The sequence below is a fragment of the Primulina eburnea genome, chromosome 15, assembly GCF_022965805.1.
Source record: "Primulina eburnea isolate SZY01 chromosome 15, ASM2296580v1, whole genome shotgun sequence".
Classification (NCBI taxonomy): Eukaryota; Viridiplantae; Streptophyta; class Magnoliopsida; order Lamiales; family Gesneriaceae; genus Primulina; species Primulina eburnea.
Window position 1 is genome coordinate 9,314,719 of NC_133115.1, and position 13,712 is coordinate 9,328,430.

The 13,712-nt window shown below is 37.3% G+C and overlaps 1 protein-coding gene across 1 annotated transcript in view; it reads right to left on the reverse strand.

The window, feature by feature from the left end:
• Positions 1-541: 541 nt before the first annotated feature.
• The window catches only part of LOC140813798 (uncharacterized), a 30,015-nt gene continuing 16,844 nt past the window's right edge, over positions 542-13,712 (reverse strand). Inside the window, exons 12-17 of the mRNA XM_073172537.1 lie at positions 3,774-3,937; positions 3,075-3,209; positions 2,669-2,799; positions 2,315-2,377; positions 2,152-2,230; positions 542-749 (exon numbers count right to left, since the gene is read on the reverse strand). Of these exons, the coding sequence (XP_073028638.1) occupies positions 678-749; positions 2,152-2,230; positions 2,315-2,377; positions 2,669-2,799; positions 3,075-3,209; positions 3,774-3,937 (644 nt within the window). The 3' untranslated portion in view covers positions 542-677. The remainder of the gene's footprint in view (positions 750-2,151; positions 2,231-2,314; positions 2,378-2,668; positions 2,800-3,074; positions 3,210-3,773; positions 3,938-13,712) is intronic.

Sequence of the window (13,712 nt, forward strand, 5' to 3'; positions counted from 1 at the left end):
TGATTTTGAGATTTATGAATGTTGAGTGACGACCGTATGTATGTTTACATTTAAGAAAATTTTAAATTTTTCCACAAATTTTTAAATATGAAAATACGGTACGTTACAGTTAAATCCGGTAGAATCCATGTTGTTAGCTTATACCGAATTGTTATACATTCATAGATGCTTTCAAATTGCTATATTAATTTATTTTTTCTTTTTATATTATTTTAAGAAAAAAGCATAAAATTTAGAGGTGAATTTGCTATCATCTTTTAAATCAAATTTTAAAAGTTATAGAACAACCAAACTTCGAATTATCTAAAAAGATAATTTTTAGCCTGACAACATTGTTTAACATGATTTAATTAGTTCCATCATATCACCAAATAATATTGCATGATCCTAAATTTTTCTTAGCTTTAATTACTATATATTGTCCAATATGTTATAGTATTGTTTTCAAAGCTATGAGCGCAGCAGGCATTTACTCAAAACAGTCGTAAATTTATATCATATGTTTAGTTTTCCGCAAATTAATTTAGAGCATTTTACAAAGTTAATATAATGATATTTAATTGCTTGATAATTTGAGATCAGTTAAAATATTATTGATGGAAAAAAAATAATCGTCAGCATTATTGTGAAACTGATAAACAAATCCATTCTCTTGCACATGAGAAGAAACCACCCAGCTATTCTGTGTCAGCAGCCGATGAATCTTCGTGCTTTAGACGACGGGACGAGTAAGAATCGTGAGCCAACGACTGCAACAAATATACAAAACTGAAGAACAAGAAAACAAAGAATGCCAGATGGACCATGAACTAAGCTCAAGCAGCATAGGATTACTCGACATTGATCCGGCCAAAGAGTACACAGAAGACAGTGTTTGAAACATAAACTGAAACCAAATTGGGAACCAAGCACTCTGGTTCCCAGATATAAGAAACTAGATTAGTGTGCAACTGCAAGCAAAACCGTGAATTAATCTCAATTTTTATATTGAACTACTACTGTTTCTTTTTAATATAAAAATGAATATTCATATTTAGCAAGATAATTAATCAAATAACTAAATTTAATTAGTTTGATTACCTCAAAAATCGTAGTTTATGTTTTCACTTGATCATTAGGATTGAAATAATGAAATTACGTTCAAATAGGTTGGAAAAACAACTAGAACTGAAACGGTATTCTCCAACTAAGAATTTGACGAACCGAAACAGCTTAAAACCATGTTTCAAGTGCATGACAGAGGAAATTTTTGAAAAATCTATATGATACGATCATACTCTGTATGTTTGGCATCCATAATTATTAAAGAAGCAAGATACATTGACAATTTGACATGTATGAGTAATTTGGAATCTAGATGCTGAATGATATGGCTTATTGGCGTAAGATACCAGGGTAGTGTTTGCAAATGTTTTAAAAATGTGATTATGGATTTTCTTTTATAAATTTTTGCAAATTTGTAAAGAAAAAATTCATAATCATTCTTTTTTGAGCATTTAAAAACACTACCTAAACTAATATTCTACCATTAGAACAATTCATATATCATAGAATATGCGTTTTAAAACTATTAAATACTAATGAAATAAATATCCGAGAATTTATAAAGAAAATAAATTCATACTAGATTGTCTTTCCCTGTGTGCTCTCTGCTCACTAGTCCTACAAGGGTGCCTTGGCCTTTAACATCGTCATGGCATACACTTCTTGAATGGCAGCAAGGTACAGTCCATTGCACCTTGAGACTCTATTAGTCATAAATCCAAGAGGAGTTTCATACCAAAAAGCTTGCTTATTGGATGATGTGACCTTTTGAATTTATAAATCTCTCTTTATTAGTTTAAATATATCAATTTAGAAAATTGTAACATTTCTGATCACTTGAGAAACCGACCACAGCAACTCATTCTAGACGGCTTTCACTCACCTTTTCTGGTGGTAACCCTTTTCTACGTCATCTCTTCCGCTACGACGACTCTCAACAAGAACATCAATGTTAAGTTATAAACGATGGAACACCTTTTGGATTTATAAGTCACTCTTTGTTAGTTTAATATATCAATGTGAGCCAATTGTAACAGATTCTTGGCATATACGAGCTCCCGACAGATCCATGATTAACAAATAACGAGAAAATCAGAACTTAAATACCTGTTCGTGGGCCCGGAAATACATGAATGGCGTGTATTGGAGAAAGTTAGAAACCCTAGAGGTATAAATATCAGCATACCTGCAGTTTTACAAGAAACTAAATTAGTGGGTACACAGCATTTACGGTCTTTCTAACTACCATATAAAACCAAATGACACATACTTCTCAATTTGCCTCATTAAGTGACTTTTGTCCCACAGACCTGCTCTTGATAGATAACCCCACCTGAAATTAGATAAGAGTCATTGGTTCAAAACCTGAGTTCAAAATTTGGGACAACAGACATACATGACTTCAACTTAAAGGCATTGGCAGGCTTGCACGGAGACGGAGACAGAACAAGCAAGATACAACATCTTGGGCGACTTCACCAAGGTTAGTCCATATCGATTCATGTTTTAAATACTACATGCCAATATCAGAATGGTAAAGCAATTCCTAAGGCGTTCATTGTTCCAGTAAAACAAATTGTGGTTTGAACACAGAGAGAGACAATAGTTACAAGCTTTAGAACACCTTTTATTAAAGAGCTCCCCATCCCCTTCCAGCATTGGACCGATTTTATCATCCAGTCTTTGCATAACAATGAGTAGCTTCTGAATGCTTTCAGTTAGGTCTTTGTCGTCCATATGAGTGGCAGCGAGAGTCTGACGTGAAAAAACATTCTATTGTTAAAGTTGCAGACATATTACTGAAGAGAGAAGGCATGTGCATGAATTTCAGTTGATTCTAATCCATTATCATCATTTTGATCCAGTTGAACGCAAAAACCCTTACAATTACTCCAGGAAATGATTTTCAAGTTCGTTCTACCAACAAAAAGTAATAATTACTAGAAAAATTAATTAAAAGAACCTGGCAGGTAAAAAAGTTAGCATAATATCACTTAATAAAAACAACAGCCTGATTACCATAAAATTACCTGAGCAGGCCGTCCTGTACTTCGTCTCTGCAAAGCAAGGCGAAGTTGATTAAAGATGTCTCCCACGATCTCTTTCTGATTTATGAGTTCTATCAACATGGCACGACAACTTCGACTATTGATTAAAGCATTATACTGAAACAGAAAAGTCTAATCATCAAAATATGTATGATGACCGCAAACAATGTTATTTGTGTATTGACAAGATCAGAATGCATGAATTTCAAATATTTTCCTAAGAAGAAAACGAGCTTTCAGAATTGAGAAAACATAGCCTCCATTTTCATTTTCCTTCCCAAAATTTACACAAACACCATTTTATTTTAAGCCCCCTTGCCCAAACATATTTTTCCTCTTTTTCACATCCCCAAACATGATAAGCACTTTTAATTTAGCATTTTATCCATTTCCAAAATAAGTCATAACCCATAATATAATATTTTAAATTTTAAAATAATTTTGCACAATGATGCAACATTGTACTATATATTCTGACACAACTTAATGTGCACTGTGAAAAAATGTTCCCAAAAGCATTACAGAAATTTCAATGTTCCAATGAAGAGAAGGAAAAAATCAAATGCAGATATTTTATCATTGTCGGTCATAGAACAAGATAAATCGGTTAGAAGATAAATCAGTTAGAATCCTTTTGTAGGCGCATGGCTTCAACTTGGTAATAAAGGGCAACACACAAACCTCCTCTTCTAGTTCCCGACAAATTAGAGCGGTACGCCAACGAAGATGAACTTTAGATTGGCTGACGTCTGTATATATATGATCACCAACATATAAGATTTCATCACCATGTACGCCAAGTGAATTTTCAACCATCTGCGCACTTCCTCCAGAGTATAAACCCCCTACAAGTAAAATGATCAAATGACGAATTCCCTCAAGAGTTATATTCGATGAATTACTAAATGCATCATCATACAAAATCATTTAAAATTATAATGTCACATCATCATTCAAAATCATTTGGCTGAGAGCATTATACTTAGAGTAGCATTTTGTCCTGTGGTTTAATAGTTCTGAATGTAACAAGATGTATTTTGCTTGGGGATGTGCTAACGAACTACTAATCATGTTTATGTACTAGTAGTTTCAACTTTTTGTACCATTTGTATTTTTACCTTTGTTCAAAAGTATTTCTGAGGGTGAGGGGTGGGTTATCGAAGGAGTGTAGTGGATTGCTATTGATGGTGAAGCTGGAGATGAATTGGAGAGACATTTTTCAGATGAGGAGATAAACAGGGTGTTTGAGAGTGATAGATCGAAGGCTTTAGGTCTAGATGGCTTCACAATTGCATCTTACCAAGAATGCTGGGATACCATCAAAGAGATTTGTTGAAAGTTTTCGATGAATTTTTGAGGGGATGTTGTAAATTGTATCACAATTGAGACGCACATTTGCCTAAAGCCGAAAAAACAAGACGTGGTTAAGGATTTTAGGCCTATCAGTTTGATAACTAGTCTATACAAGATTATTTCTTAAGTCTTATCGACAAGATTGAAGAAAGTTCTAAATACCACCATAGGAGAAAATCAACGTGCTTTCATCGAAGCGAGACAGGTTATTGATTGTTGTCTTATAGCCAATGAAGTGGTGGAGGAAAAGTGATGCAAAAAGAAGAAAATGTGGGTGTTTAAGGTAGATTTGGAGAATGCCTATGATTACATGGACTGAAATTTTTTGGAGTTCATTTTACAAAAGAAAGAATTTGGAAAGAAATAGAGAAAGTGGATAAAGGGATGCTCTCGACTATTCCTTTTTCAATCCTTAGACCAAGAGGAAACTTTAAGAGGGGAGAGAGGTATGAGGCAAGGGGATCCACTTTCCCCTTTCCTGTTTAATCTCGTAATTGATGTGTCGGGTAGATTGGTTGACAAGGCTAAGACAATGAGCCAGATCCAGGGAATAGAAGTTGGTAAGGACAAAGTTGAGGTATCACACATACAATTTGTGGACGATACACTATTTTCATTAAGAATGAGAGTTATATGTGTTGTTTGATGGAGATTCTGAACTCATTCTGCCGCATATCGGGATTAAAGATCAATTTGGAAAAAGGCGCATTGTTGGGAATCAACTGTACAGAAGCAGAAATGGAAGGCCAGAGAAATTGGGTGTGGCAAGGAGGAGTGGCCTATTAAATATCTAGGGGTTCCATTGGGTGGAAATTCATTGAAAACCGTTTTTTGAGAACCTGTCGTGTCTAAGATGTCGAAGAAGTTAGCGAGATGGAAGAAAGCCTTTTTATCAAGGGGGAGGGGGGTCGATTAACTTTGATTTCTACAGTTTTGAATGTCATTCCAGTGTACTCCATGTCTCTTTTTGAGGTACCAAAAAAGGGGTTGCGGACCGATGCGAGTTTAGCAAGAAATGTTACATTCAGAAGCCCGTGGAAATATATTTCTCGAACTTACCCGGCTTTTATCAATTAGTGAGGCCAATGGCTAAAGGACCAAATATCATTAGATTTTGGGCGGATGATTGTGGGGAGATTAATCTTTTAAAGACCTATATCCATCTTTATTTCAGATTTCTTCATTTTATTTTACCAGCATCATTTTCAATTCTGGGATAGTCTATGGTCTATTAGGAGGAGGGATAGCGAGGGTAGATGACAAATCGGGTTCCGCAAAAGAAATTTCCAAAGGGGTAAGGTGGAGAACAATATGTGTGTTGAAACGGAGATGGATGGAGCTTATATAGATGGTAAATGTTGGGAAAGGGTTAAGAAATCGACTGGTCTCTTATGTAGAAAACTTTACAGATTAAAGTCGGGAATTAACTACGAGGTTCGACCTCGAAGGGTTCCAATGCATTGTTATGAAAATTTGCTGCTGGAATGCAGAGGAGGGGCAGTAAGAAGAAGAGAACTGTCATACGTAATGAAAAACCGGATATAGTGGTGCTTTTGGAAACCAAAAAAGAACAGGTGGACAAATGGTTCGTTGCAAGTGCGTGGAAGTCAATTTGTTGATTGGGTATGCCTATCGTTGGTTGGCAGATCTGGGTGTATTCTAGTGATGTGGGATCCTAGAATGGTGGTAGTCCGTAATAATTTGATAGGGGAATTTTTGGTTTCGATTGAAATTCGTTGGAATGAAAAGATCAAATGGTGGTCCTCAGCCCGGACTGGTTAAGCCGAGACAGAGAGAGTTAGACTGGGATGAATTAGTAGGATTGAATTCTATCTGTGGTGACAAATGGTGCCGGGGAGGTGACTTTAATGTTGTCAGAAACACGGGAGAAAAGATTAACGGCCTCTCAAACACCACAAGCTTGTCGTGTTCTGACAGTTTGATAGGGGAATTGGAACTTCATGACCCCCACTATTGAACGCAAAGTACACGCTCAAATTTTAGGGCCGATCCGATTTAAGGCCGATTAGACAGATATCTCATTTCCGGGGGCTGGAGGGACATCTTCCCCACATTCAAACTTTCCGGCTATCTGGTCGCCAAGATGATGATCGAGAACCCTTCCAATCTCCTAATGATGTCTCTTGAGAAATTTCAGCATCTGGTGGGCCAGGTCCTTGCTTCAAACACTATCGCATTTACTGATGATGAGCTCCCACCTGAGGATTACGGGACACAGTAACTACCCAGAATTACATCAGAACACTGTCCAGTGATGCTTGATACCGCTAAGTTGATTTAGGGTCCTGCTCCGTTTAGATTTGAGAATGCGTGACTGTTACACATTAAGTTCAATAATAAAGTTCAGTCATGGTGGAACAATGGGGCTACTCAAGGGTGGGAAGGATATAAGTTTATGAAGAAACTTATGGGGATTAAAGTTGAGGTATCCAAATGGAACAGAAAAGTATTCGGAGATATAGGTGTCAGATACAAGGAGTTGGCCAGTAAGCTAAATCAGCTGGATGAGTTTGAGGCTGTGGGAGTTGGGTCTGAAATTCTAAACGAGGAAAGAAGGGACGTAAGGTGTGAACTGGAAAATTTGTCGTTTAGAAGATTCCAAATGGAAAGTCAAAAAGCAAAAGTTAGACGGCTGAGGGTAAGGGATCAGAACTCAAAATTTTTCCATTCGTTACTGAATAGCAGAGGAAACAAATCAATGATAGATAAAGTGTAGTTGGACGATGGGTATGTGGTTATTGAGGAGAGTCAGATTGAAGAGAAAAATATTAGCTTCTATAGGAATCTCTATAGAAAAATATTACGATATAATGTGAGGAAATATTGTGTATAAAAAACAAAAATAAAGAATTAATCGGTGAGTTGGTATTCGAGAAATTCCCGTTCTCAACCCATGATCAATATGAAATTATTTTTCATTATCTCAATTGAAGTAACGAACCTCCCCATCGGGGGGCTTTCATGGCTTGGCATGGAGTTCTTTAGATAGATGTGAAGCGGAGGAGTTGGAGACACCATTTTCGGAGGATGAGATTAAAAAAGCGAAGTTTGATAGCGATGGATCCAAAGCTCTCGGGCCGGACGGGTTCACATTGGCTTTCATTCAAAAGAGTTGGGATACAGTCAAAGCGGATTTAATGAAGGTGTTTGCTCAATTTTTTGAAGGTGGCACTGTTAATGGCATCACAAACGAAACTTACATTTGCCTAATCCCAAAGAAACAAGAAGCAATTAATCAATGACTTTAGACCAATTAGTTTAACAACGAGCGTGTATAAGATCTTGGCCAAAGTCTTGACAAATAGGCTGAAGGAAGTTTTGAGTAATACAACAATGGAGAACCGGTGTGCTTTTATTAAAGGAAGACAAATTCTGGACTGTTGTCTTATTGCGAAAGAAATTGTGGAGGAATATTAACAGAAGAAAAAGAAAGGCTGGCTGCTTAAAGTTGACTTGGAAAAGTCGTACGACAACGTCGATTGGAGATTTCTGGATTTTGTGTTAAAAAAGAAAGGGTTTGGAGATAGATGGAGGAGGTGGATTAGTTTCTAATGTTTCTTTCTCGATATTTATCAACGGAAGGCCGCAAGGAAAATTTAAAAGGGAAACAGGCCTCAGACAAGGGGATCCATTATCCCCTTTCTTTTTCAACCTAGTCGTCGATGGTTTGGGGCGGTTGGTAGACAAGGCCAAGGCAGTGAACGAAGTAAGAGGGCTCGAAGTAGGGAGAGAAAAAATTGAAATTTTGAATATCCAATTTTCGGATGATACCTTGTTCTTTGCTCATTCAGAGAGGCATGTGATGGCACTAGTGGAAATAATCAACTCTTTCGGTCTTAAATCGGGCTTGAAAATTAATCTGGAAAAAAGTGTTGTGTTGGGACTTAATTTTTCGGAAGAGGAAGTCGATGGATTGGCATTGGCAATTAGGTGCAAAAAAGATAATTGGCCGATTAAATACCTCGGGGTTCCTTTGGGAGGTAATCCTACGACTTCACACTTCTGGGAACCCGTGGTATCAAAATGTCCAAAAAACTAACAACTTGGAAAAATTCGTGATGCAAACGTGGTTGATCAAGCACAAAAGAAAGTATGAGAGTCTTTGGAGTTGCCCGAAGGACCTATAACGAGGGGACGTAGCAAGAAGTTTAAAAAAGCACTTCAAGGACTCATGATGAACTACCAAGGAGGATCTACAAATTGGGTGACTAAATTAGAGGAGATGGGAATCATGGGAATAATATTGGAGGTCTTTGGAATGTTATTCAAGTGCAATTGCCGAAGGTCCAGCGCACCCGCGCTAAAACAGAGACCGCACCCGCGGTCCAATTGCCGAAGGTCTAGCGCACCCGCGCTAAAACAGGGACCGCACCCGCGGTCCATGATAATCGGGAAAAAAAAATTATTTTTTTTATTTTTTTCCCGAAGCTTCAACGCACCCGCGGTCCAGTATGCAGCGCACCTGCGGTCTTCTTCCGTGTAGAATTTGTTCACAACTTTCTTTATGACTTTTTACACTACTTTTCATGTATTAATTATTATATATACAGTGTACATGATTGAAGAACGAACCAATTCAGAATATATCAAATCATTGGAGATTTCTCTCAATTTGCAAGGCTTGTGCTTTGTGTTTATCGAAATCAAACTTATCAAATATTGCATATTTGTGGCGTTTGTCGATTGTTTTTCGTACGGATTGTCAAAACAAATTTTTTGAAGGTTCGTTTGAAATTCAATTGTTTTATCGTTGATATTTGTTGCTAAGTTATAATCGCTTAGAGGTGAATATCACAAAATCGTTACTTGTTTCAAAAGATCGGGACAACATAATCGTTCCTTATTTGTTATTGAATTGAGGGTGCGATTTCTATATTCGTGCTTGCCTTTCATTCGTACGAGGATTCGTATCATTTGGTATCAGAGCTTCTGGTTTTGTTTGATTCAAGTAAGTTATCATTTTCTGATCTGTTTAAAAATTCGTCATATCTGTATTATACTTTTGTTTCTATTGTCATATCTATCAAAAACAAAGACAAAAATTCGTTCTGTTTCAGTTTTGTGTTATCCTTTGTTCTATTTTAAGATCTGTGTTATTTCTATCATCCTTTGTTATTTGATAATCCAGAATTTTCGAAAAAAATTTGTTCTGTGTTATTCTATCGTTCTTGTTTTTGTGCAATCCAAGTGAGACAGTTGCAAGTGTCACAAGTTGAATCTTGTTAGTTTGATAAAAAGAAAATATAAAGATTGAGCACACTTTTGAGAGAACTATCAAATTCGAGTGAAAAACATTTGAGTGCGAGTGTTATTTCTTTGGAGTGATCGTGAGAATTTGGGTGAGGAAAATCTTTTATTTCTACTAACATTTTATTGCAGGTACAAAATCTGAAATTAAAATGGAGAGAGAAGTAGGAGAGAGTTCGAACCAGGGGTTGTCTAAGGTTCAAATGGAGGCGTTATTTGGGTATTTTAGTAGAATGATGAGGGCCGAGTTGGATCCTTTATATGAGAGGTTGGATAGGCTTGAAGTTAGCACTAGTGAAAATAAATCTAAGCCTCAAGGTTTGGATACAGTCGAAGAAGAAGAGGATGATTATGAATTGGGAGTAGAAGAGGAGAGTCAAAACGAGAACTGGGGTAGGAGCAAAAGAAGTAGAGGATTTGGTAAGGGAAGAAGAGAAGCCTTACGTGATAGGTACGATGATGGGAATAAGGAAGATAATAACATAGGTAGCATTAAGATGAAAATTCCGTCGTTCCATGGTAAGTCGGATCCAGAGGCTTATTTAGAATGAGAAAAGCGAGTTGAGATCGTGTTTGATTGTCACCATTATTCCGAACAAAAGAAGGTTAGGTTGGCCGTGGTTGAATTTGTTGATTATGCACTTATTTGGTGGGATCAATTACTGACCACTAAGAGAAGATGCAATGAGAGGCCTATAGAAACTTGGGCTGAGATGAAAAGCGTAATGAGGAAGAGGTTTGTACCAAATCACTACTATAGAGAAATTTTTAAGAAATTACAAACTTTGAGATAGGGTGTGAAGAGTGTTGAGGACTACTATAAAGAATTGGAAGTAGTCATGATTAGAGCAAACATAGATGAGGATAGTGAGGCTACTATGGCTCGTTTTCTGTGTGGTTTGAACAGGGAAATTCAAAACCAAGTGGAACTTAGACATTACTTGGATCTAGATGAAATGGTGCAGATGGCGATAAAAGTGGAGCAACAACTGAAGAGGAGAGGAGTTGGTCGTACCACACAATCTGGTAATACATCAACATCTTGGCGTTCCAACGTTGTTAAACGTGAAGAAAGCAAGGTAGTGGTCAAGCCCAAAGTTGACATTAAACAGGAGGCGCCTAAGCAGGGAGTGCAAGGTAAACCTGAAACTTCTATTAATCGTTCTAGAGATATTAAATGTTTTAGGTGTCATTGTGTCAAGGAGTTGGACATATTGCCAGCCAATATCCCAATAAAAAGGCGATGGTGTTGAATAATTATGGGGAGTATGAATCTCATAGTGAGGGAGATGATGGAGAGGATGAAGATGAGATGCCTGCATTAGAGGATCCTGATGAGGGATATGAAGCAGTTGTGGTTGAGGCATTAGTGACTAGGCGTATCATGAGTGCCCAAATCAAAGAAGAGGAGACGAATCAGCGGGAAAACTTGTTTCATACTAGATGTTTTGTCAGTGGCAAAGTTTGCAACATTATTATAGATGGAGGGAGTTGTACCAATGTTGCTAGTCTTGAGATGGTGGAAAAATTGAGCTTGCCTACTTTGAAACATCCTCAACCATATAGGCTACAGTGTTTGAATGACTGTGCCAAAGTGAAGGTGAACAAACAAGTTTTGGTTGCGTTTTCGATTGGGAAGTATATTGATGAGGTATTGTGTGATGTGGTACCAATGCATGCTTGTCATATTTTGTTAGGAAGACCATGGCAATATGATAGGCAAGTGACACATGATGGGTTTAGAAATAAATATTCTTTTGTACTCAAGAAAGAACCCATTGTTTTACTTCCTTTGTCCCCAAAGCAAGTATTGGAGGACCAATTGAAAAAAAAAAAAAAAGAGATGAGGCCGGAAAAAAGAGTGAATTAAAAAGTGAGATGGCCTTTGAAAACAAAAATGAAATTGCTAAAAGAAAAAGTGAGATAGCCATACAAAAGAAAAATGAGGGAAAAGAAAATGAGAGGAAAGAGGTCAAAAAGAAAACATATATGGCCCAAAAGAGTGAGTTGAAACAATTGTTGCACACACATGATCCACTTGTGTTGATTCTTTACAAAGAGATTCTCTTTAACACAAGTGATATAGCCGGATCTTTTCCGAGCATTGTTGTTTCACTTTTGCAGGAATTTGAAGATGTATTTCCGGAGGAGCTACCTCAAGGATTACCACCATTGAGGGGGATTGAGCACTAAATTGATTTGGTACCCGGAAGTGTATTGCCAAATCGTCCAGCTTACAGAAGCAATCCGAAGGAGACTAAGGAACTACAACTATAGGTAAGTGAGTTGTTAGATAGGGGTTTTGTGCGTGAGTCCATGTCTTCTTGTGTTGTACCTGTTTTACTAGTTCCTAAGAAAGATGGCTCACGGCGTATGTGTGTGGATTGTAGGGCAATTAATAACATAACCATCAAGTATAGGCATCCCATACCTAGATTAGATGATATGTTAGATGAGTTGCATGGTGCATGTATTTTTAGTAAAATTGACTTGAAGAGTGGTTATCATCAGATTAGGATGAAGGAAGGTGATGAGTGGAAAACAGCATTTAAAACCAAATATGGGTTATATGAGTGGATGATAATGCCTTTTGGTTTAACAAACGCTCCTAGTACCTTTACGAGGTTGATGAATCATGTCTTGCGTGCTTACATAGGGAAATTTGTTGTGGTTTATTTTGATGATATTCTTGTGTATAGCAAAGATTTAGAAGAGCATGTTGAGCATTTGAGACTTGTACTGACAACACTTAGGGCTGAACATTTATATGTTAATCTTAAGAAATGTGATTTTTGTACAAGCAAACTTGTCTTTCTTGGTTTTGTGGTAAGTTCACAGGGGATACAAGTGGATGAAGACAAGGTAAGTTTTTTTCGAGATTGGCCAACGCCTGCTAATGTTAGTCAAGTTCGAAGCTTTCATGGTCTTGCAAGCTTCTATAGGAGGTTTGTAAAAGATTTTAGCACACTGGCAGCACCGATGACGGCGGTGATTAAGAAGAACGTTCCATTCCATTGGGGCGAGGAGCAAGAGAAGTCTTTTATTATTATTAAACAAAAATTAATTAATGCCCCTTTACTTGTTTTACCTGATTTTTCTAATACTTTTGAAATTGAATGTGATGCTTCAGGTGTATGTATTGGTGGGGTTTTGATGCAAGGAGGACAACCAGTGGCGTACTTTAGTGAGAAACTCAATGGAGCAGCACTGAACTATCCAACGTATGACAAGGAGTTGTACGCGCTTGTGAGGACTTTGGAGATGTGGCAACACTACTTGAGGCCTGAGGAGTTTGTGATCCATACCGATCATGAGTCTCTAAAGTACCTTAAGGGACAACAGAAACCGATCAAGCGGCATGCTAAGTGGGTGGCATTCATAGGTACATTTCCCTACATAATCAAATACAAACAAGGTAAGGATAATGTAGTGGCTGACGCACTATCACGGAGGTACGTATTAATCTCTACCTTGGAGTCGAAAATCTTGGGATTTGAACATATGAAAGAGTTGTATTTGTTGGATGAAAATTTTAAGGAGATATTTGAAACATGTATGCATGGTCCACATGATAAATTTTATTTGCATAATGGGTTTTTATTTAGAGAAGATAGATTGTGCATTCCTAAGTCATCAATTCGTGAATTACTTGTGAGGGAGGCACATGGTGAAGGTTTGATGGGGTACTTTGGTGTGACTAAAACTTTGAGTTGTTTGCATGAGCATTTTTATTGGTCACATATGAAACGTGATGTTGAACGTGTTTGTGAAAAATGCATTACTTGTAGACAAGCTAAATCTAGAACACAACCACATGGATTGTATACACCACTTCCTGTTCCTAGTGAACCTTGGGTTGATATTTCTATGGACTTTGTTTTGGGGTTGCCGAGGACTAAGAAGGGGAGGGATTCAATATTTGTTGTTGTTGATAGATTCTCTAAGATGACACATTTTATTGCTTGTCATAAAACCGATGATGCATCAAACATTGCAGAT